This window comes from Sturnira hondurensis, unplaced genomic scaffold (genome assembly GCF_014824575.4).
Source record: "Sturnira hondurensis isolate 20B ecotype Veracruz unplaced genomic scaffold, ASM1482457v3 Scaffold0010428, whole genome shotgun sequence".
NCBI lineage: Eukaryota > Metazoa > Chordata > Mammalia > Chiroptera > Phyllostomidae > Sturnira > Sturnira hondurensis.
In genome coordinates, this window is record NW_028083059.1 from 2803240 (window position 1) to 2828655 (window position 25416).

Here is a 25416-nt window from a genome sequence, read left to right on the forward strand (position 1 = left end):
GAGGGGTCGAGGCAGGAAAAAGTGGCCAGACTGACCCAGGCACACAGGCAGCAGTAGGCAGATCCCAGGCATAGGGTGGCAACTGGAGGACCCAGTGAGGGTGCAAGGCAGCTGGCTGACCATGGTCACACATCTGTGCGCAGATAAACCAGGCAAAGAAGAAAGCAGTGAGGCAGACTGCGCAAACCAGGGCCCCAGCACTGGAAATAAACCCTAAAAGAACCAACTGGAAAAACTTTCAGGGGGCGAGGTGCTGGGAGAGGCTCCCAGGCTCACAGAGAGTTTGTTGGAGAGACCCACAGGGTTCTGGAAGGTGCACGAGCCCACACATCTGGGAACTAGCACTAGAAGGACCAAATTTGCTTGTGGGAAGCAGCAGAGGGGACTGAAATCTGAGAGAGACCAGAAAAAAACACCATTGCCCCTCTCTGACCCGGCCCCCACATACAGCACCACAACCCAGCGACCTGGGTGGCCACACCCTGGTGAACACCTGAGGCTATGCACCTCATACGTAACAAGCGCAAACAGACCAAAACATTGTGGCTCAAGAAGAACAGCTCAAGGCCCCAGAGTCAATGCTTCTAAGGGACCAAGAAATAGCCAGCCTATTGGGTGCACAGTTAAAAACACTGGTGATCAAGACAAGATCACAGGACTAGTTGATTTTAGTCACAAATTAGATGAAAAAGTGAAGGCTTCACTAAGTGAAATGAAGCAAAATACACAAGGAATCAATAATGATGGAAAGGAAACTGGGACTCAAATCAATCGCGTGGACCAGAAGGAAGAAAAAAATGACCAAACAGAAAATAATGAAGAAACAAGAATTCAAAAAATGAGGAGAGGCTTAGGAACCTCCAGGACATCTTTAAATGCTCCAACATCCAAATTATAGGGGTACCAGAAGGGGAAGAGGAAGAGCAACAAGTGGAAAACTTATTTGAACAAATAATAAAGGAGAACTTCCCCAGTCTGGCAAAGGAAATAGACTTCCAGGAAGTCCAGGAAGCTCAGAGACTCCCAAAGAAGTTGGAGCCAAGAAGGAACACACCAAGGCACATCAGAATTACATTAGCCAAGATTAAAATGAAGGAGAGAATCCTAGAAGCAACGAGAGATAAGGGGACAGTCACCTACAAAGGACTTCCCATACAACTGTCAGCTGATTTCTTAAAAGAGACCTTACAGGCAAGAAGGGGCTGGAAAGAAGTATTCCAAGTCATGAAATCCAAGGACCTACAACCCAGATTGCTTTATCCAGCAAAGCTTTCATTTAGAATGGAAGGGCAGACAAAGTGCTTCTCAGATAAGGTCAAGTTGAAGAAGTTCATCATCACCAAGCCCTTATTATATGAAATGTTAAAGAGACTTATCTAAGAAAAAGAAGATAAAACATATGAACAGTGAAAGGACAGCAAACTCACAACTGTCAACAACTGAACCTAAAAAACAAATACAAACTAACCAAGCAACTAGAACAGAAACAGAATCACAGAAATAGAGATCACATGGAGGTTCAGTGGAGTGGAGGAGGGGGGAGAATGGAAGGGGAGAAGTACAGGGAATAAGAAGTGTAATTGGCAGGCAAAAAATATGCAGGGGGAGGTTAACAATAGTATAGGAAATAGAGAAGCCAAAGAACTTACGTGTATGATCCATGGACGTGAACTAAGGAAGGGAGGGAGTTTGGAGGGTATAGGAGTGGAGGGCAAAGGGTCATAAAGGGGAGAAAAACTGGGACAACTATAATAGCATAATCTATACAATATACTTTTTAAAAAGCAGGTAAAAATCAACAGTTTATGTATTGTGAATCTTATGTCAATGTTTAACTAATAAACACTGAGGGCTATTTTATTTGGTTATATTATTCTTTTAAAAGTTGTAAATTAATTAGAGCCATGCTATTACCTAAGAAGTAGGAAAGAGTGAGTTCTGGAGTCAGGCAGGAGTTGGGGTAACCTAGGGTTCCTTCACTTTTTGGCTGGGTGACTTTGGATGAATTATATAACCATCCAAGCCACAGTTTTCTCATTTGTAAAATGGGCCCTAATGACACTTCTCTCATCAGACTACTATAATATTATATGGAAGAACATTAAGTGTACAATGTGTTCAGTCAATGTGAATTCAGGCAAGAAGGGGCTGGAAAGAAGTATTCAAAGTCATGAAAGGCAAGAATTTACATCCAAGATGTCTCTATCCAGCAAAGCTATCATTTAGAATGGAAGGGCAGATAAAGTGCTTCCCAGATAAGGTCAAGTTAAAGGAGTTCATCATCACCAAGCCCTTATTATATAAAATGTTAAAGGGACTTACCTAAGAAAAAGAAGATAAAAAATATGAACAGTAAAAGGACAACAAACTCACAGCTATTAACCAAAACAAAAACAACAACAAACAAACAAACTAAGCAAACAATAGAACAGTAACAAAATCACAGAAATGGAAATCACATGGAGGGTTATCAGTGGGAGAGTTGCAGCAGGAGAGAGGGGGGAAAGGTACAGAGAATAAGTAGCATAAATGGTAGGTGGAAAATAGACAGGGCGAGGTTAAGAATAGTATGGGAAATGGAGAAGCCAAAGAACTTATATGTACACCCCATGGACATGAACTAAAGGAATGGAATGCAGGTGGGAGGGAGTGTGCAGGGTGGAGGGGAATAAAAGGGGTAAAATGGACAACTGTGATAGCATAATCAATAAAATAGGTTAAAATATTTCTACAATGTTAAAACTAAAACTGAACTCTAGGCTATGTGTGTGAGTAAGTAAATCTAGAACGCAAAAGGGTTAAATAAGATTTTCTCTTTTAAAGATACAAAAGTTTAAGCTTTTATTTTATTTATTTATTTACTTCCCTTTTTAAAATTATATGCTATTGAATATGCTATTTAAGTCGTCCTGATTTTTCCCCCTATGCTCACCTCTATCCAGTATCCCCCACTCCCTCAGGAAATCCCCACACTATTGCTCACGTTCATAGGTCATGTGTCTAAATTCTTTGGCCACTCCCTTTCCTATATGTACTTTACATCCCCATGATTAGTCTGCAACTACCTATTTATACTTCTTAATTCCCTCATCTCTTGCCTATTCTCCTACACCCCCTCTCCCATGTCTGTCTTTAGCCTTTGGCATTTTAATTATGATGTGTCTTGAAGTGGGTCTCCTTGTGTCCATCTTGTTTGGGACTCTCTTTGCTTCTTGGACTTGCACATTTATTTCCTTCACCAAATTAGGGAAGTTTTCTTTCATTATTTTTTCAAATAGATTTTCCAATTTCTTGCTCTTTCTTTTCTCCTTCTGACACCCCTATGAAGCAAATGTTGGATTGCTTAAAGTTGTCCCACAGGTTGCTTACACTATTCTCATTTTTTATATTCTCTTTTCTTCTTGTTCTGCACAGTTGTTTTTGCTTCCTTATGTTCCCAATCATTGATTTGATTCTTGGCTTTGTCCACTCTACTATTGTTTCCTGTAAATTGTTCTTGATTTCAATTAGTGTATCTTTAGTTTTAGGCTGGATCTTTTTTATGCAGTTAAGGCCCATACTTAGTTCCTTGAACATCCTTATAAACAGTGTTTTGTCTTTCACCGCCTGGCTTATTTCACTCAGCATAATGCTTTCCAGTTCCAGCCATGCTGTTGCAAAGGGTAGTAGCTCCTTCTTTCTTTCTGCTGCATAGAATTCCATTGTGTATATGTACCATAGTTTTTTGATCCTTATGATCTCACCTTTAACAGGAACTTAAACAACAAAACAAACAAGCAAGCAAAATATGACCAAAGACACTGAAATTCAGAACAGGCTGACAGGGACCAGAGGGGAGAGGGGAGAGAACTTCAGGGGAAAATGGGAAGGATTCACAGAAACTAGTATAAAGGACACACGGAGAACAACTAAGGGGGTTGGAAATGGGAGGGAAGTGGGGAGCATGGGGGGTGGGCTGGGAAGGGAGTGGGGGATGGAAAACTGTACTTAAACAATAATTAAATTTTAAAAAATTTATAAAAACAAAACCAAAAAAACAGTGTTTTGAACTCTGCATCTGATAGATTGCTTATCTCCATTTCATTTATCTCTTCTTCTGGAGTTTTGATCCATCCTTTCATTTGGGCCATGTTTCTTTATCTCCTCATTTTTGAAGCCTTCCTGTGTTTGTTTCTATGTATTAGGTAGAGGTGCTCTGACTCTATGCCTTGGTAGTGGGACCTAATGTAGTAGGTGTCTTGTAGGGCCCAGTGGCACAGCCTTCCCTATCACTGGAGCTGGTACTCAAGGTGCACGCTTCCTTTGGGCTGAGTATACTCTCTTCTTATAGTTGAGCCGGCTGCTGTTGGCAGGTCAATGGGAGGGATTTACCAAGGCCAGTCAGCTACAAGGTTTGGCTGTGACAAGCAAGCACCAACCTCCATCCTGCATGGAGGATTAGCTGTTCAGGGGCAGGGTGGTTGTGTTCTGACGTGGTCTATAGCTGTCCACTGGGTGTGCTGGCCTTGATGTTTCCAGGATGGTGCAGGCCAAGATCAGCCCCTATCTGTGTGTAGCCTGGGGCCACCCTGCCTGAGTTATAAAACAATCTGAGATGGCTGCTACTTGTGCTAGGCTTGGAGATTTCCAGGGGAAGCCAAGTTGCAACTCTAGGCTGCTAGCCTGGGGCTCACTGAGGCCAGCTGCTGCTTGTTTGAGAGGATTTAGGAAGTTGTGAAGCAAGAGCCAAGACCAGATATTTACACGGAAAAGCAGTTTGGGTGCATCCATAAGTTAGATGTGGGGATCTCCAAGGCAGGTCAAACAGTGTTAGCCAGGTTGATGGAATCTTGGATACGGCACCAGTGTGCTGGCTTTGTGGGAAAAGAGCCCCCCCAAAAGGGACAATGGCCTCTGCTCACCTCAATGCCAAACACCTCAGCCTCCCCCTGCATGCCACTGGTGCCTCTCAAGCCACCTCACCTCCCCAGTGCCAGAGCCCAGAGGGAGTGAGTCTGAGTAGGTGAGTACATGTGTGGGTTCTTTAAGAGGAGCTGCTTGGGGTTCCAGAGGTTTCTTCCACTGACTCAATCTCTGCTGGTTTTTGCAGCCAGAAGTTGTGGGGACTTATCTTCCTTCCTGGGCTAGGGGGCATGGTGTTGACCTGGGACTCCTTGTTCCTGAGATACCCCTTCTGGGTTTTTATTTACCACATGTGAATGTGGGGTCAGCCTGTTCCTTGTCTGTGCCCCTCCTACCAGTCTGGATGGATGTGGTTACTTTAATTCCGTAGTTGTCAGACTTCCATTCAACTTGATTTTGGTTGGTTCTGGAATGATGGTTGTTCTATATTTTAGCTGCAATTTTGTTGTGGTTGTGCGAAGAGGTGAGCCACGGCTGCTTACACTACCATCTTGATCAGAAATCTCTAAGCTTTCCTTACATTTAACAAACTTCATAGAACAGATACTGCAGGGGAATAAAGCCCCTCCCCCACCAGCTCTACCTTCAGGAAGTGAACATGGGCAGTGAGCCCTGTGTTCAGTGTTCCCCAAAGAGCCTCCTTTCTATTGCTGCCTCCAAGCAGCAGCTGGTTGGTAGCTCTTAAAGGCACTGAATAGCCAAGAGCTGTATTTGACCTAAGGACCAAAAGAACCAAAACATAGTTTCAGGATGGCTAAAGATAACTCAAGAAAACTAGAGAGAGGATGTCTGATTGACTTCCCACAAAGAATACAAGGGCGATTTAATATATCCAATCTTTGGAAGTTTGGAAAACTGACAAAAAGAAATTCAAGTTTAGTAAACTATATAGGCTGACAGCATTGGGAAATGAAGGATGATGGACACATTAAATGGCACTAAAATATAAATGACTCCAGTGTTTTCAAATGGTTACTGTGTGGCTTCTTTCTTGTCTATGGAGAATTTTACCCTAAGATCAAACCTCATGGCAAAGCCTTTGTAGATGTAAGAAAAAGAAGTTGGTGAAGGGTGGAATAATCTGAGACATAGTGAAAAGCAGCCTTATGATAATGTATTAAGTAGGAAGAGAATTATGAGATGTTAAAAACATGTGGTCTAAAGGAAATCTGATGGGAATGTGATCACTGATAAGACAATTTACTTACTCTTTAGCCATGGAAAAGACAGAGAAAAAAGAGAAACTCTTAGATAAGAATAGAATTGATGACAGTGGTGAAAAAAAAAATAATATTCTTCTCTATGTAATAAAGAAAAAGCCATTAACCAAGGTGCTTTCATTGAGGATAATGCCTAGCTCTTTGCTAATTTAACTTATAAAATTAGGTTATGATAATAGAAAAGTTTCCAAAAGCTTTCAAGAAGTTATAAACTGGTTGACTTGAAGGGGTTATAGTGGAGGTGAGTGCCTTGAAACTGTGCCAAGAGTACATGTATTTTTAAACATTTAAAAATGAAAAGCATTTTTTGTGTCTATCCCCTGTGAACTTTGCTGTTGTTCTAATGAAATACTTCAAAACGATTCAGGCATGTCAAATGGTCTTGCAAATGTGTCAAGTGGTGCTAACTCTATGATTATTAGCTATAAAGCCTTACTTATCAACTATGTATATCTACAAATTATGAAATGAGCACATGCACACACACATGCACTCATCCCTGCTGCAACATGTTCTTGTGGTGTGTCCAGATTTGCCACAGCTCCTCAATGAGGTTGGATGCATTTATACTGCAGGATATAGCCATTCATCTAAAGGGCCTTTCTGTGTGTAGTGAAGGTGTTTTTATGACCATTCTAATACTATTGCGCTGCATAAGAGGTTAAAGTTAAGGAAGTGTTTTTCCATCAGAAGAAGAATAGCTAAGTAAATTATGGGAATACGTAGTATATTATTGTGCATAGCTGCTAAAGTGAATGAGCTAGATTAATATGTACTGACACAGAGAGACTTCAAGACAAATTGTGATAACAGCCAGTCATAAAACAAAACAGCATGGTCTCAGCTCCCATTTATCTTACAGATGCTGGCTTTCCCATTGAACCCTGCTATTCGTCCCTCACTATAATCCATGATATTGTTTTGCTCATCATAGCAGTTATTACAATCTCACTGTATGCTATATACTTATAGTTTTGTTTGTTTACAAAATTTATTACCTGTAACTTTCCATTAGAATATAAATTCAAGTTTCCTGCCTTGTCTCCAGCACTGGTGTATTTCTGACACAGAGCTGGCTCTCAGTGAAGAGCTGTTGAAGCAATGAATGACCGAATCCTGTTTATTATTTGTCCCACTCTTGTCTCACATTTGAATATATGCACATATATATGTAAAAACAGAAAAATCATTGACAAAATACACATTATACAGTTATTATGTGTTAATTCTTCATAAGGAAAATTTTTATATTTTTTCTATTTTAGTACTATGTAATCTTTTACCATAAAATGTATTCATGTATTGCCTATTTAATCAAAATAAATATTGGTAGTTTTAAAAATGAAATCGCAGGCATCTTTACCATCAGCCAAGAGCCATTGAATTAAAGTTTAAAAGCTATATAAATCCAAATACTTAAACACTTGCAAAACTTTATAATACTGACTATAAAGGAACAATGAAATATTTTTGGAGCAAGAAAAACATATTTATACTTCACAAAAATTTACAAATTTAGATTAAAACAATAAAAAAGCAAATCAAAATCCATTCCATCAATTGGCCCCTATAAAGTGTGTGCATGTCAGGAGGAAGCATGGCATATGGTATGTTTTTTTAATTTTATTTCATTTGCCAGCAATGTTCAGTTTAATTATGAACACGTTAAATAAGATGGCTCCATAAGCAAATACACAAATTCATTGTTTAAGACTCCTTAGCAGCAGAGGTTATGTGAAAATCAAGTTTATCACTTGGATGTGGGGTAGAGCAGCAATAGACTTTCTTTTTAAAGTATATTTTATTGATTATGCTACAGTTTTCCCATTTTTCTCCACTTTATCCCCCCCTCTGCCCTGCACCCCTCAACCCTCCAGCATTGCCCCTTATTTCATGTTGATGGATTGTACATGTATCTGTTTCCTGTACCATTCTTAACCTCCCCCCATCTATTTTATACCTTCCACTTAGGGTTCTTATTCCCTGTACCTTCCCCCTCCTTCCCCTTCCCCACCCTGTTGAAAACCCTCCATAGATCTCCATTTCTCTGGTTCTGTTCCTGTTCTAGTTGTTTGCTTCACTTTTGTTTTTGTTTTTTAGGTTCAGTTGTTGGTAGTTCTGACTTTGTTGTCCCTTTAACATTTTGTATACTAAGGGTTTGGTGATGATGAACTCCTTTAACTCGACCTTATCTGGGAAGCACTTCATCTGCCCATTCATTCTAAATGATAGCTTTGCTGGGTAGAATAATCTTAGATACAGGTCTTTGCCTTTGATGACTTGAAATACTTCTTTCCAGACCCTTCTTGCCTGCAAGGTTACTTTTGAGAAATCAGCTGATAGCCTTATGGGAACTTCTTTGTGGGTAACTCTCACTTTTCCTCTTGCTGCTTTTAAGATTCTCTCTTTATCCTGGGTAACTTAATGATGATGTGCCTTGTCATGTTCCTCCTTGGGTCCAACTTGTTTGGGACTCTCTGGGCTTCCTGGACTTCCTGGAAGTCTATTTCTTTTGCCAGATTGGGGAAGTTTTCCTTCATTATTTGTTCAAATAAGTTTTCAACTTCTTGCTCTTCTTCTTCTCCTTCTGGCACCCCTAAGATTCTGATATGAGAATGTTTAAAGTTGTCCCAGAAGTTTCTAAGCCTCTCCTCTTTTTTTTTTGAATTCTTGTTTCTTCAGTCTGTTCTGGGTGGATGTTTATTTCTTTTGTTCCAAATTGTTGATTTGAGTCCTGATTTCCTTCCCTTTGCTGTTGGTTCTCTGTATATTTTGCTTTATTTCACTTTGGGTAGCCTTCATTTCTTCCTTCATTTTGTAACTGAGTTCAGCCAATTCTGTGAGCATCCTGATTACCAGTGTTTTGAACTCAGCATCAGATAGGTTGGCTATCTCCTCATCACTTGGCTCTTTTTTTTTCGAGCTTTGATTTTCTTTCATTTGGGCCATGTTTCTTTGTCTCAGTGCACCTGTTTTGTTATAAGGGGCCTTAGGTATTCACCAGGGCTGAGCAACCCATGTTGCTGCACTGTGGTGCTGTCTGTTGGGGAGGGGTCGGAGAGGGAACAATGCCGCTCACTTGCTCTGCTCCAGCCCCACCTTCCAATGAACTCTCTCCTGTGAGGCAGGGAGTTTCTCCCACCATTGCGACCCCTGCAGTAGTTTACAGCTAGCTTTGAGTCTTGATTTTCCCATTCAGCCAGCCCCACAGTCCCATTGCCTTGCTGAGTGTCCTCTCCACTCAGCTGCCAGTCCCTGGTCTCCGCCCCTCCTACTGGTCTGGGTGAATGTTTCTTTAACTCCTTGGTTGTCAGAATTCCATGCAGTTTGATTTTCTGGCACTTCTGGTTGTTCATTGTTTTTAGATTGGTTGTTTTCTTTCTCCTGGTTGTGTGAAGAAGCAAAGCATTTGCCCCTATGCCTCCATCTTGGCTGGAACGCAGGAATAGACTTTATTGATTTGACTTTTTCAGCGATTCAGAGTAATGTGAGTGATGGGCTGAGTTCACTGAATAAATTATCTGAGAATATATTCGTGTACTTATTTTCCTTAATTGAATCGAGCATTGAGATGACCCCAGCTACATTGCTGTGTCACTTTCGGTTCTGGCTACACTGTTTTCAAGTTTGTACTTGAGTAGAGGAGGGGTTTCCATGATTATTTGTAGATAGCTGTAACAGAAAAACCTCATCTAATTTTTTTTTGCTAAAAGATAGAGAAGAAGACTTACCTAAGGTACTGTGAGAGTTTTCCTTCTTTAGTCTCCCAGTTTTCAGTGTAGATTGGGCATTGAGACCCCTCCGATTCCGAGAGCCCAAACAGAGATGTTAGTTTGGGGGTTAGTGACTTTGGATGGGGTATACTCCCTGAAATCTCTGAGTTGACTGCTGGGTGTCTCTTCTCCCTTGTCCCCCATCATATTTCTATGTTTCCTCATTTTGCTCTTTTTTGTTTTTTCATTCCCCATTTCTTTTTCTCTGCTACTGGTCCCGCAAACATCGACTGCTCTTCAGACAACAAAACTTCTGATCTTGGCCATGTCACACTACAGTTCCATGTGTTGCATAAGAGGCCACAGAAAGAATTAAAAGAGGAGGCTGATTCAAAAGGGAGAAGCTTTAATGCGTATGAGGTTTCCATTTGAGATGATGAAAAAGTCCTGAAACTAGATAGTGGGGATGGTTACACAGCATTGTGTACATACTTAATGTCACTGAACCATACACTTCAAAGTGGTTAGAATGGTGAAATTTACGTTATATGTATTTTGCCACAATAAAAAAAAGGGAGGGGCTTTTCCCAAAGTGATGGCCACATTTTTGAGTCCTCTCCCATTTCATTTTTTTTGTTTGTTTTTTAAAAAATTTATTTCATTGATTATGCCATTACAGTTGGCCCATTACCCCCCTTCATTCCCCTCCACCCTGCACACCCCCTCTCCCACCATTACCCCCCCTTTTAGTTTATGTCCATGTGTCACAAGTTCTTTAGATTCTGTATTTTCCATACTATTATACTATTCTTGTCCCTCCCCCCATCTATTTTCTACCTGCTGTCCATGCTACTTATTCTCTGTACCTTCTCCCTTCTTCTCCTNTTACCCCCCCCTTTTAGTTTATGTCCATGTGTCACAAGTTCTTTAGATTCTGTATTTTCCATACTATTATACTATTCTTGCCCCTCCCCCCGTCTATTTTCTACCTGCTGTCCATGCTACTTATTCTCTGTACCTTCTCCCTTCTTCTCCTCCTCCCACTCCCCTGTTGCTAACCCTCCATGTGATCTCCATTTCTCTGGTTTCACTCCTGATCCAGCTGTCCTCTTAGTTTGCTTTTGTTTTAGGTGTGGTTGCTAATAACTGTGAGTTTGCTGTCCTTTCACTGTTCATATTTTTTATCTTCTTTTTCTTAGATAAGTCCCTTTAACATTTCATATAATAAGGGCTTGGTGATGATGAACTCCTCAAATTTGACCTTATCTGAGAAGCACTTTATTTGCCCTTCCATTCTAAATGAAAGCTCTGCTGGATAGAGCAATCTTGGATGTAGGTCTTTGGATTTCATGACTTGGAATACTTCTTTCCAGCCCCTTCTTGCCTGTAAGGTCTCTTTTTGAGAAATCAGCTGACAGTCTGATGGGAACTCCTTTGTAGGTGTCTATCCCCTTATCTCTTGTTGCTTCTAGGATTCTCTCCTTCATTTTAATCTTGGCTAATGTAATTCTGATGTGCTTTGGTGTGTTCTTCCTTGGGTCCACCTTCTTTGGGAGTCTCTGAGCTTTCTGGACTTCCTGGAAGTCTATTTCCTTTGCCAGATTGGGGACGTTCTCCTTTATTATTTGTTCAAATAAGTTTTCCACTTGTTGCTCTTCCTCTTCCCCTTCTGGTACCCCTATAATTCAGATGTTGGAATATTTAAAGATGTCCTGGAGGTTCCTAAGCCTCTCCTCATTTTTTTGAATTCTTGTTACTTCATATTTTTCAGTTTGGTCATTTTTTTCTTCCTTCTGGTCCACGCAATTGATTTGAGTCCCAGTTTCCTTTCCATCACTATTGGTTTCCTGTGCATTTCCCTTCATTTCAATTAGTTTAGCCTTCATTTGTTCCTCTAATTTGTGACTAAAATCAACCAGTCCTGTGAGTATCCAGTGTTTTGAACTGTGCATTTCTTATATCCTAAATTTTTCATTTGAAAATTCTAGGACTTTAAAAAAAGCACACAATGGGGGTGGGGTGGGAAGATAATGGAGACAACTGTACTTGAACAACAATTAAAAATATGGGGAAAAAAGCACACAAGCATTTAACCTGCTGGCAGGATCCCTGCCATTGATGCGAATGGATTTGTGCCACCTAATGTGTGGTCCCTTGGTGGGTCTTGCTGTGAGGCATTTCTGGGCTGAGTGGGGATGAGAATGATATGCTGGAAAATGCCTCCAAGAAATCTGGGGTGGGAGGGCAAAGCATTATGATATAATATAATGTTGTGTATGTATGTGCAAGACCTACAAAAGCTGGAACTTGACAGTAAAGAGGTATATTGGAGGACGTCAAGATCAATTCTCCACAAATAACTTTTGATTTCAAATACAAAATGGGACTGTACTCTTGGGCTACTTTACTTTCCTGGATGTAAATCATAGAAATCTACAGTTGTTCCCATCAGTCTCTTTGAACTAACCAGACATTAACAAGTCATTGCAGAATTTCTGGAAGTGAATAAAGTAATATTCTCCATTTTTCACCATGTTAGGACTATGGTTCAAGTCAGGGTTCCTTTTTCTCTGAGGTTGGGCTTGTAGCCAACCAACTGTATGTCTTCCCTGTTATTACCCACTCCACTCCTTAATTTCACTCTTTTCTCTTCACCTTCTAAATGGAAGTTTATCCTTAGGAAAGAATCAAGCCTTGGTTCTGCAACATGTGCAGGATGTCCTTTATGCTTATATTTTTGTCAGAGGTACACCTAAACGTAAGAACTTGTTTGAAGATTTTGGCAGGGAAGAAGAGCTACTGGCATATCTGCTAGAGAAGCTGGGCCCTTCTTGGTCTGTGTACATGACACATTGAAGAGAAAGGAATGGTAAGACGGCTGATTAGCCAATCACATCAACAGATTGGCTGGCTCCGTGGGGGTCATAAGTGGAGCAGCCAGCTCCCCTTCCTTGCACTGCCATAGTGTACCTGGGAATCCTGTACACATTTCCTTTCTGCAATATTTCTTAATTCACTATGCACTATAAAGGCGGGTTTCATAAGAAAAAGAAGTTACTATTCAAGTTTTGCAAAAGATAATTGACATTTCCAAATTTTATTTTTACTAAAGAAATCAAGCAAAGCTGCCAATTCAAATTGCCTGAGGGTGACAGTTGGTTATTCCCAGGCATTAATATTTCCATTCATCTCTTTCCTCTCCTTTTCCCTACGATCTCTCCTAGATCTATGAAAAGCACTTTAAACTTCAGATATAATTCTGTTTTTCCAGGTACTATGACAGGTCACCTTGGTCTGAAAATGCATTTACATATGCAGATATTTGGTGTCAGTGATATAGTGGTGACAGGAAGGAACTCCCTGTTAAGTCACTAAATAGTCCTGGACACCAAGGTTCCCAGGTCTCTAATTCATCATGAATATCATTAATCAGTGGGTTAGAGCTTCTCTACTCTTCCAACCTCAGTCTATTTAAGACAGAACTTACTCTTTCTAAACTCTTTGTTGTTCCAATCCTACTGCTTTAATCTTTTTTAAAAATATATTTTATTGATTATACCATTAAAATTGTTCTATTCCCCCCACTTCATTCCCCTCCACCCACACACTCCCTCCCCCACCATTCTCCCCCCTTAGTTTATAACCACATGTCTCAAGTTCTTTAGATTCTATATTTCCCCCACTATTCTTGCCCTCCCCCTATCTATCTTTACCTACCGTCTATGCTATTTTCTGTACCTTCTCCCCCCTTCTCCTCCTCCCACTCCCCTGTTGCTAACCCTCCATGTGTTCTTCATTTCTATGGTTCCACTCCTGATCTAGCTGTCCTCTTGGTTTGCTTTTGTTTTAGGTGTGGTTGTTAATAACTGTGAGTTTGCTGTCCTTTCACTGTTAATATTTTTCATCTTCTTTTTCTTATATAAGTCCCTTTAGCATTTCATATAATAAGGGCTTGGTGATGATGAACTCCTTGAACTTGACCTTATCTGAGAAGCACTTTATCTGTCCTTCCATTCTAAATGAAAGTTTTGCTGGATAAAGCAATCTTGGCTGTAGGTCTTTGGATTTCATGACTTGGAATACTTCTTTCCAGCCCCTTCTTGCCTGTAAGGTCTCTTTTGAGAAATCCGCTGACAGTCTGATGGGTACTCCTTTGTAGGTGACTGTCCCCTTATCCCTTGCTGCTTCTAGGATTCTCTCCTTCATTTTAGTCTTGGCTAATGTAATTATGATGTGCCTTGGTGTGTTCCTTCTTGGGTCCAACTTCTTTGGCACTCTCTGAGCTTCCTGGATTTCCTGGAAGTCTATTTCCTTTGCCAGACTGGGGAAGTTCTCCTTTATTATTTGTTCAAATAAGTTTTCCACTCGTGGCTGTTTCTTTCCCCCTTCTGGTACCCCTATAATCCGGATGTTGGAACGTTTAAAGATGTCCTGGAGGTTCCTAAGCCTCTCCTCATTTTTTTGAATTCTCATTTCTTCATTCCTTTCTGGTGGGATGTTTTGTTCTTCCTTCTGGTCCATTCCATTGATTTGAGTCCCAGTTTCCTTTCCATCGCTATTGGTTTCCTGTGCATCTCCCTTCATTTCAATTAGTTTAGCCTTTATATGTTCCTCTAATTTGTGACTATAATCAACCAGTTCTGTGAGCATCCTGATAAACAGTGTCTTGAATTGTGCTTCTGAGAGGCTGGCAATTTCTCAGTCGCTGAGAGTTATTGGCTCTGGGACTTTGAGTTCTTCTTGAGCCATCTTTTGGGCTGTTTGTGCCTGTTAAGTAGCAGGATCGGAGCCCTAGGTGTTCACCAGAGCAGAGCAACTCAGTGGCTGGGTTGTGATGCTGTATGTGGGGGTGGGGTCAGAGAGGAGCAATGGCGTCCCGTCTGCCGCCTCCCGCCGCGGCCCCCACAGGTGTGGCAGCTGCCACTGTCACTAGGCCCATGCATTTCGTCCCACTGCACGCGAGTGTGCCACCACCATCAGCCCTCACCCCCTGGGGCCTGCGTGGTCCGTCTCACTGTGGGAGAATGTGCGACCGGGGTCAGTCTGCCCCACACCCTGACTGGGTCTGGGCCACTTGTGCGCCTAGGTCTGGGGATCTTTTCTGCCCAACCCTGTTCTGCTGCTGGCTCCGCCCCTCTTACCATCCGGATTGAATGGGTTCGTTGTTGTCGGACTTCCGTATAATTCAATTTTCTGTTCTTTGGCTGTGTCTTTGTTCTCCAAACCTTTGTTGTATTCAAACTTGTTTGTGGGAGAAGGCACAGTGTTTCCACCTATGCCTCCATCTTGGCAGAAGTCCCCTACTGCTTTAATCTTAAAGTATTCTGAAAATATTTTGCTGTTATAGAAATTTAGTTTAAATAATAGTTTGATGATGGTTTTTTGGGTTCCGGCAGGCCTGACTAAAAACATCTCAGGTCAATATTGCCTTCTGTTTTCTTAAATATTTCCAGAGAAGGAGAGGTTTTTACTTTGTTTAGCATTCTAATGACTTTTTCAAATACCCCAATTTTCTCTGAACAATTGTTTGTGCGATGATTTATTCTCATGTCAGTGTGAAACCAGGCTAGATAGGCCTTTTGCCATATGTGTTTTGCAAACATATCTTGAATCCTCACGTGCCAATTCTGAAGGACGTTGCCAACAGGCACCCCTTGTTCACACAATATGTCCTTTAAAAATAGTTAGGGCCTCTTTGGAGGATCTGTGAAGTGCGAGGTAGAAAGGTAACTGTTGATCATTTTGAAGGAACTGCTGGTCCCTTGGCCACGTAGCTGGAGAAGTAGTGAAGACACTCCAGGGAGTCAAACGTTTTCCAAGGTGATCTCTTCCCATTATCCCCAGTCTGGATGTGAACCATTTTCATTTTTAGCCCAACAGGAATGAATGTTTCCTAAAAGAGCTTTGCTGTCTCTATACCTCTAAGACTTGAACAGTCCTCAAAGCAGCCACTGTCACACAGAATCTGTTTCCAATGAGAACTCTTGCATGGTGCTTTTTTGGTATGGGTCCTTCCAAATGATGGTTTTGTTTTTTTTTCTTTTTGGTATGCCCAGTCCATTCTCTTTTCCAGGGTCTCTTCAAAGTAAATATGTCTCAAATTACCTCCCTCTTCCAGTTCTTTGCACCCCATCAGTCCCTCCTAACAGTTCTAATTCTTTCTTTGCTCAGGTCTAATGTTAATGCTCTGCTGCCCTCACTGCTTCTCACAGAGTTTCTCTTTATCTCCCATCCATTGTCCACATTTTAATCCTGTTATTGAGCCATGCTATTTTCTACTCATCCCATTTATTAATTCATCTTATCCCATGTTTAGACCCATTAAATCTGGTTAATAGAAATGATGATAGTGAGTAAGTTAGGACACACATGGTTGCTGCTTGAAGAAGCTGTATTTATTTAAGCACAGGAATTAATTACACTAGATATTTGGTTACCCAATTTTAGTTTTCTTGTTTACGGCTGTATTCGCCAAGCCAAGAATAGCACCAGACACAAAGGTGTGTCTTGTTAATGTTTGCTGAGTGAGTGAAAGTGTGTTGGGCTGATATGCAATGCATTCTAGAACTTTAAAAACTGAAAAGTAACTCGATTTGGGTTCAAAATAATTTTCAACTTTGTGTATGGCATGTCTGCTTTTTAAAAGTGTTTTAAATCTTTTTATTATGCTTTAAAATTTTTAAATAAATAAATTAAAACATAAACTGTAGTCTTTAGGAAGCTTACTCTTTTAGGGTTAGATATAAGAAAATATTCATTGTTTAAATACATGTTTGTTAATGGCCATGAGGTCATTTAAAACTAGCACCTCTTTGTTCTTTTGTGAGTGATGTGTACTGATGCGTAGCCCCACCTCCTCAGGTGCAGAGCACAGGCCCATGGTCACTTCTGGTCTGAGCCTTGGTCACCTCCCCACTAACTCTATGACCTGGGGCCAGTTATTGCTCCTCTCTGACTCTACTTCCTCATCCTTTGATCTGTGACCCAGGCATAACAGCTTAGCAAATTCACAGAATTGTTTTGAGGAGCAGAGAAGTTAATATTAATAAAGTGCTTAGAACAGCACCGGTCGCCCAACAAGTGCCTGTTAAAAGAGACTGTGAAATGAATCTAATAACATTACCCACCTCAGATGACAGCTGTGAAAGGTAAATGAGATATTTGTAAAACTCCTAACGCAGTGCCTTGATACCTGGTGAATACTCAATCTTTATTATTTTTTTAATAAAGAAGACATACTAAGATTATATCTATCTACTGAGGTTTTAAAAATAAGATACATAAAACAAGGGAACAACCGAGTGATGTTCTCTGTGACAGGAACTGAAACTAAAGCCAGACATCAGAGAAAAGGGGTGTGAAAGAAGGACCCCTGCTGAGGGCAGCCCCTGGGGCCCAGAGGCTGAGGCGGAGAGGAAAGAGGAGACACTCTGGGAGTGCTAGGGGTGCTGGCGGTGCTGAGGGTGCCGGGGGTGAGTCATAATTAGTAGTGTGGGCCATGTAATGGAGGCCCTGGAAAGCCTGAGCTTGTGCTGGAGTTAGAGGCTGGTGGCAGGGCACCCTCTCCGTGGGGTGTCAGGTAGCACGGCCTCTGGGGTGCCCGGTTTCTTCTCACTTGGGTTGCCCTGGTGGAATTGCTTCATATCTCCTGCACACATGCTTTCCTGGGTCTGTGCGCTGAGGGTCCTTTTTGTTCTTGTTTGATACCCAAGACTTTAGTACTCAGCTTTCATAACACTTTCTTGAAATGGCTGTGTCCCACTGAAAGGTTTTCCTGAGAGGAAATGAGCAGGGCGGGAAAATGCCCTAGTCCCCTAAGTCCTCGCAACAGGTATTTTGTGGCCACTGTCTAGTGAGCTCTCACACGCACCCTGCTTCCTCTCTCCTATTTTCTTTGGAATGGAGTAAGTTGTCATTTGACAAATAACAATGATAATGGGCCAGATCTTATCAGCGATCCAAGGTCACTAAAGTGCTGTCAGTGTATAAATTCTTCCTGAGTTGCCAGACTTCATATAAAAGATGCCTCTCAAGTCTCTAAAGGATGTAATTTATCCTCAGGGCTTTTACTCTCAGTCTAGCTTCCCAAAGGCTTAGTATATTGTGAATCAGTTTTCAGTCAAAATCTCAATGTTTTTCCATTTTTTGCTTTGAAACCACCGATGGTGAGTCAAAGAGTATCACTGTGGTTACCTGTAATCTTTACCCAGAGGCTTGTAAACAGACATCACTGTGAAAGAACTGTTGTTTTGGAAGATATCTACATGCATGAGCATAAGGGTCATAGTCACAGAGCATATTGCACTGGCTGCTGAATTTGCTGCCTCAGATAGAAATTTTACATAAGAAACTTTATAAATACTATATGCATGTGAGAGATCAGCTCCAGAAAATGAAGAAATTCCTTTTCAAAAGGCTGTAGTAGTTTTAAGGAGTAAAAAAAGGGAAGAGAGATAAAACTGACAACCTAATAGAGTTGAACTCAATAAATCCTAAGAGTAGCATATTAGAATAATATTCAGAAAAGATTTTATATAACAATTTATAAGATTCTGTACATATTCTTCTTTTGGCCCTCAGAAGATCAAAGAAAGCCGAGAGGAACGTACCTTTATTGGATTTAGAGTTGTCTGATGCTTGACCTGACACCTTCTAATGAATTCTGATAACTCATTGGCCAATTTCTATCTAAATGAAGTGGGTCAGAAGGTCTTATTTACTAAGTAAGTCATGATTACGTGCCAACTTATAGTAACTCATTTAAACCTCACCACATGCCCATGAGGTCAGTCTTATCCCAATTTTATAAATAAGGAAATTGAGGCTCAGAGAGTAAGGGGTGAGTTGCCCAAATCCTCTGGCCAATGAGGACAATGCTAGTACTCAGACCCTCCCTAACACCTCGTAATCTTTCTCCATTTGTAGGAACTGCCTTGCAACATTCTCTTGCGTGTTTATCCTCTAGGCCCAGAATGGTTCTGAGCTTTCAAAACTGGTTCAACTATAATTCTTTAATCTAAATCCAAAGTATAAAAACTGAACTTAAGTAAAATGGACTTTTTCAAAGAATCACTCAACATCTTACATTAACATTTCATAAAAAGTATTTTGGGTCTAAGAAAGCTGAGGGAATACAGAACTTGAAATCATGGTTCACCTGATTTCTTCAGCACAGGACTTCTTTGGGTGCTTAATATACTGGTGTGAACTCTGAATCTCCAACGGGAGGACATTATACTAGTAGGTATAGTTTCACAAGCTATTTATTCATTCTTCTATTTTGGTAGACTACGTCAGGGGATTAGTTTTCTATGAAACTACATGTCTTAATTATGTATCATTTTGGACAAGATTATGTATATTAATTATGTATCATCACTTCACTTATTTGGACCTAAATTTTCTATTTTATAAATGGGGCTAAAGATATTCCAAAGGTTCCTTTAGCTTTAAAAATTCTGTGGCATAGCCCCCGTCTCCCCACCAAGTTTAAGCATTCGTGCTAACAAGTGCATTTGCTAAGGATAGAAAAAGATTTTCTAAAGATCATTCATTCATAAAACATTTATTGACTGCCAAGCCCAGTACCAGGTTCTGAGGATAAAAAAGCAAATAAGATGCAAATAAGCCTAAGCTCCATTGTCTGCCCTCAGGGTGAAGGCATGAAATGCTGATGCACAGAGAGTAAGAGAGCATGCCCAGGAAAGATGAACAACACAGTCAGAGGGCAATGTGAACTGATGATCATAAAGCACCTCAGGAAGAGAGAATAGAAACATTCAAAAATCATAAAGACTCCAGGAGGACGTGCCCCCTGTTTGCAGGAGTTCAGCAAGGCTCTCTGGAGGGCGGACACCCAATGTGGGTCTAAGGAGTGGGGAGGTGTTAGGGGAAGGGAAGGTAGGCACTCAAGGCAGAAGTGTCGTGGGAACAGCAAAGGCACAGGGGACTGGAGCAGCATACCAGGTGCACAGTGCGCCGCGGTCTCCAAGAGTTCGCAGAGATCTCAGGGAGTTTGGCAATTGCTAGAATGTAAAGTGTACGGAGAGGACAGAGTTGTAGGAGTAGGCAGGGCCAGTTGTTGAGGGCCTGCTCTATCAGAGGGTCGAACTTGGTCCTGTGACGAAGAGCCAATGGAACACATGCAACAGGGAAGTGGCATGTTCCCAGTTACATTGTATCCAGCTGTGTGGAAAACAGATACAGAGAAAGAAAACAGAGCTAGGGAGACCAGTTAGGACATCACTGCAGACGTTCAGGGGACAGACAATGGGCACCTGAATCTAGAGAGCAACAGTAGGAGAGCAGAAGAAAGAATGGACTTGAGAATATTTAGTATTTAGTAAGTTTAACCCACTCAGCCTGGTGATTAATTAGGGGAGTGGGCTGAAGGAGAGCTCATTATACCACAACCCTTTCCATACATTAAATTTAAAGGGAGACTTTGTGTAGAGGACTCACATTTAGGGGCTGCTTCATATTGCCCGTGATTTGATTTGGGTTGTTGGGTTATTGCAAATAAATGAAAATTTTATTTTTAATATAAATGCAATTAATAATCAAAATTATAAATAATACCATTGATTAATAAACTTATATAAACATATATAAATTATAAGTTTATTTTAACCATAGAATTACAAGGCAAGCAATAGATAGTGTTTATACTTACTCATTTAAGTCTAGCTGTTTTAAAATATATTTTTTGTTGAAGGAAAATAAACACATGATCATTAGTTTAGATTTACCAGTATTATAAAATATCAATGAAAATATTCCTTTTACCAAACCATTAAAACTGATACAGGTGAGTATAAAAGGTTATAAATCTACTCTGAACTTCATCTATGCTGAGTGTCCAAAGCTCTGCCGTCCTGCAAGCCAAAGAACTAATCCTGGCAACATTCTCCTTGTTGTCAAGGTGAACTGACAACTTTCCCGCATGGCTCTTACCATTTCTTTCTGAATGCATTGTTTACAGAAGATGCTGTAGGGTTAGAATCGTGGTCTGCATGAGACCTGGCTCAAATACTCCTCACTAGAAGTTGATGTAAGTATGAACCAGAACCCATTTTTTTTTTATAGCTCTATTAGCAAGTGGCTGGAGGGGTAGGAATGTTGAGGGAAGAAGGGGACAGTGAGGAAGAGTAAACACAAAGAAAACATCTCTTACCAGGTTCTTGTTGTATTTTGCGGTTGTTTTTAAACCAGGTGATCTCAGGCTCAGGGACACCGTTGGCATGACAGTCTAGAGTAGTAGAGCTACTGACAGCCACTGTGTGGTCACTGAGGTTTCGCAGGAGGTGTGGTGCTTCCTGATCTAATGAATGAAGAAAGAGAGTTGTTATTACTTGTCAGTTTCTTTTTTTGTATATGCATCTCAACATTTGAAACATGGAACAAGCAAAACTCGACTGTAAGGTTTCATTTGTATTTTCTTCCCTAATGTCTCTTCTATGATTAACCTACTGCTTCTTCTTTATTAAGCTGGTACAATATATTGAAATTCATTAGAACTCAGAGTAAGATCAAGAACTAAATTCTTTGTTTTTACATATCAATATCAAGATTTTTTGCCTGGCCAATTAGTTTTCCTTCCTTCCTTCCTTCCTTCCTTCCTTCCTTCCTTCCTTCCTTCCTTCCTTCCTTCCTTCCTTCCTTCCTCTCTCTCTCTCTTTCTTTCTTTCTTTCTTTCTTTCTTTCTTCTTTTTTTCTGAGAGAAGCTTTTCTAAAACCTAAGGATTTTGCACAATAGTTTAGGAACTAGAAAGGAAAAACATAATTTTGAATACAGGCTTGTAATGGCTTTTTACATAAAAATATAGCATGGTGGTGATGAGCTAATATAATTTTGTAGGCACTTGTATAGCTGTGTTTGTGAGGGCATGTCTGTGTTTCTCAGCTGTCAGTAACCTAGGTTGTAAGGCAGCAGACCAAACAGCAGAATTTCTTGAACTTTGAAAGCTTTATTGATTATTTCTTTCCTCTGTTCCCTTCCCAAATGCAAGCCACCAAAGGATTCATTCAAGAGGCAGAGGCACAGATTTGTGGTTTTTGCACTATATAATAGTACAATATTGTATTTTATATTATTTTCTCTTAAAACATACAAATATAATACAATACAATTTATTTTAATAAAATGCCAACCAATATAGTACAACAAGATGAACTTAATACATTAGGATGAAATACATTACAACAGTAAAATCCCACACAGGAACAGCAGTACCCCCGAGGCCCCAGTGAGTACAGTGTCTATTTAACAAAGTAGCCAGTCAGTCCTGCTGATGTCTGTACATTCTAGTGAAGCAGGTGCTCAAGCTTCCACAGTAAAAAGGTAAAAACAACTCCTGATGTCTTCCCCACCCGCCCAAATCATCCATTTCCCCCTTTGCAGCAAATTCCGGAACAGAAATCAAAAGAATTTTGGTGTAACTTACACATTCTGCATCACTGGTTTCAATTACACAGTATGAGCTTTCTCTGACCATTTCTGATTTTCTCATCTTATTGTACTAATCTGTGAAAGCAGCTTAGGAGGGACTGCAATGCTATGAGAGATGACACATTGCCATGGCTTTGGCTCCATGTCCCTGCGGTTCTGCCGAGGCCCCAAACCTTTCTCTTATTCCTGTGGGGAAACTCTCAGGATTAGCATTCATTGAAGCAATTTAGAAATCTCAGGTTAAAAAGTGTATTATCATGTAACTCTTAAACATGTTGACATAGTATAACATGGCAGTGTTACTATGTTAGAAGAAACAGATTTCCAGTTAAATTTTGCTTTCCGTAGTTTATCATTAGCCTTTTCTCATTTTATACAAGATGAAATATGAAGGGAAATAAGAATGCTGAAGGAAATGCTCTGATTTATAAATGCTTCCCCCACCCTTTCACCAGCATCTGTGCGTCTTTCCTGGTCTCTCTTGCCCCCAACAGAACCATTTGAGTAGTTCTGTGTCTGTGTTCTGTGCAATCTGTCAAATAGCTTTACTAACTGAAAATGTAGCCATCTATCAAAATCTGGCCGTTTTGACAGTTTCACGTGAGAAAGACCCCAGACATGTCAGTGAAACATGGAAGATGATGAAAAGTGTCATTTACTATCTAGTACCTTTTATGGTAGGAAGCCATTGGTGATGTATCTCATAAAAATTCAGATCCAGTTCACTAAGTTAGACTTTTAATAGTTTCTCTGAGTACATTTGCGATTTCCCATGTACTGAAAATGCTCAAATAACTGACCACTGTCCATAGGCCTTATAAAAAGAAAATCTGAACACAGGGTCTGCAGCACCCAGATAACTTTCATAGCTACCAACTGTAACATCATCAACACAGGCAGGATTTGGCTTTCCTGGCAGGTGTACTAGAAAGCAATGCTTATATGGATGAGAACACTTGCTTTTAACAGAAATGTCATGAAGAACTCCCAAAGGCTGTATATGCCCCACACAAACTTCAGACGAGAAACAAACAAAAGGCTTCAGAATAAACATAGGACTTTACATAAACAGGTCTGAAACTTACAGTAGTATGATTTTTTTCTTTGTACCCATTTCTGAAAAAAAGTTCTCCTATAAGCAAATTCTCCTTTTGGGCTAATTTCTAAGTGACCAGTCAATCAAGGGATCATTTTATCAATTTCCACTTTATGGTTATCTGTGTTGACATTTTGAATAAGAAAGTTACATCCAACATATATTTTTAAAACTAAGTTATTAGATGACAATAGGTAGCTGCTTCCCAAAAGTTAACAAAGTGGAGCTGATCCCTTCAGACTGAGAAAATCAGAACTAACAGAATATTTCTGCTGGTTATCAGTAGCCAAAGAGAGCTTCCACCAGCTCTTCCATCTCATGCCAGTGTTTCTGCGCCAGAGATGCACCAGGCCCCACGCATACAGAGCATCCATTCGGCATGGGATGGGGACTGAGGAGCCAGCCTCTCGCCCTCCATTCCATCATTCTTCTCCAGACTGGCTCTTTTCTCTCTCTCTTTTTCCTGCTACCACGCCCTTCCTTCAAACTCAAAAGTGACTAATAAAAAAATTGCTTTTCTTTTTGAAACTCTCTGGAAGAATCAATTACACAATGAACAATTAATTACAGAATTCTTAAAATCATCTCTTGGAAGTACTTAAAATCATGTCCTGTGAATACAAAGACCCTTCCCTTCCCCACGAAAATTGCGGTTGCAATTTTAAGGGGAAGGAAATGATAGACTCTGCATGTCCAATGCACCATGCTTTCCAGAGCACTCGCTCCCCCACAGTTCCATTTGCTCTAAAAACCAGGCTCACAAGGTCTGTGGGTCTAAGGTACTGTTTCCTGAAGAAACACACTGACTTATAATGAACAAAGACACCAGGCACAAGAGCCATAGGTAAAATTTCAACATACAATTGATTATTCTTTCCTTTGGGCTGACAACTTCCAGGTTACTGATTGTTTTCAGAGTATTCCGGGCTCTGTAAAACTGGCATTCTGGGGAAATGGTATTGTTTACTCTTTCACACTTGACAAAAGCAATTCCCACGTGAAAGACAAGTTTAGCCGTGGGACAGTGTCTGCTACCTAAAGTCGGAAACACCCCAGGGAGTTCCCAAGCCTGAAAGGCAGTCACACTGTCAGCTTCCACTGGACTGCCTGGCCACGGCATTCCCAGCCTTGGCTATTTTGGTCATTATGGTTTGTTTTCCAATAATTCATGCCAGTCACATATGATGATCAATCATAAATGAAAACAATAGAACAGTGAATATTAAATTAGTCAAAAAATCACTTTCCCCTCAAATGCAAGCTTAAAACAAGAGATTATAATCTCTCTTGGTTTAAAAATAATGTGTATTTTTCAATGACTCAGAATTATGCTTCGGTAGTTTTGCCATTCTTAATCACCATAAAAACCCTACTGACTTAGGTATGTGGGGAAGTAGACTTTTTTTAATGGGCAAATTTTAGATTTACATTTAAAAGACTGCGTTAAATCTCTGGTCACAATGGCCTTTATTTGCTTAATAATTGATTGTGGTGCACCTTCCAATGCCATCAGTTAAACAGGACACATATTTAAAGAATAACCAGGAAACAAAAATAGTTAAAACAAATGTGTGATCCACTTTGTTTCAGGTGCTGTCAGCAGCTGTTCAGTCCACTCAGAAGCAGCGAGGAGAAACTGGCCTCTGGACTGGTAGATCAGCTACCCAGAGTCGCAGGAGACGGGAGTGGTCTTGACTGGGGTGAGTTTTCCCGATTCCCGCTGTGATCAACCTTCAATACCTCTGCATCATACCAACACTTGCACCCGTGGGACCCATTTTAGAAGCTCCAGTTTAAGATTAATGTGCTTAGCATAAAAAAAAGCATTTTCAAATAAATAAGCATTATAACTTGGTATTTAGGTGCTATTTACAAATGAAGAATAGATAAAATAATACAAAATAAAACCAGGCAGAGGTCTGACAGAGTCTCAAATTCAACTGTACTCATTCTCAGCTGGAAAATTAAGTTATTCATGTCCATCTTTGGCAGAAACCAGCATGTCAGTTCGTGCAGCTTTGAAACTCAAACATACAA

The 25416-nt window shown here is 40.5% G+C and overlaps 1 protein-coding gene across 1 annotated transcript in view; it reads right to left on the bottom strand.

Annotated features, from left to right (window-relative positions):
* Window positions 1-25416, bottom strand: part of FLT1 (fms related receptor tyrosine kinase 1) — a 194216-nt gene that overhangs the window by 70069 nt on the left and 98731 nt on the right. Inside the window, exon 14 of the mRNA XM_037058896.1 lies at window positions 21009-21155. Within this exon, the coding sequence (XP_036914791.1) occupies window positions 21009-21155 (147 nt within the window). The remainder of the gene's footprint in view (window positions 1-21008; window positions 21156-25416) is intronic.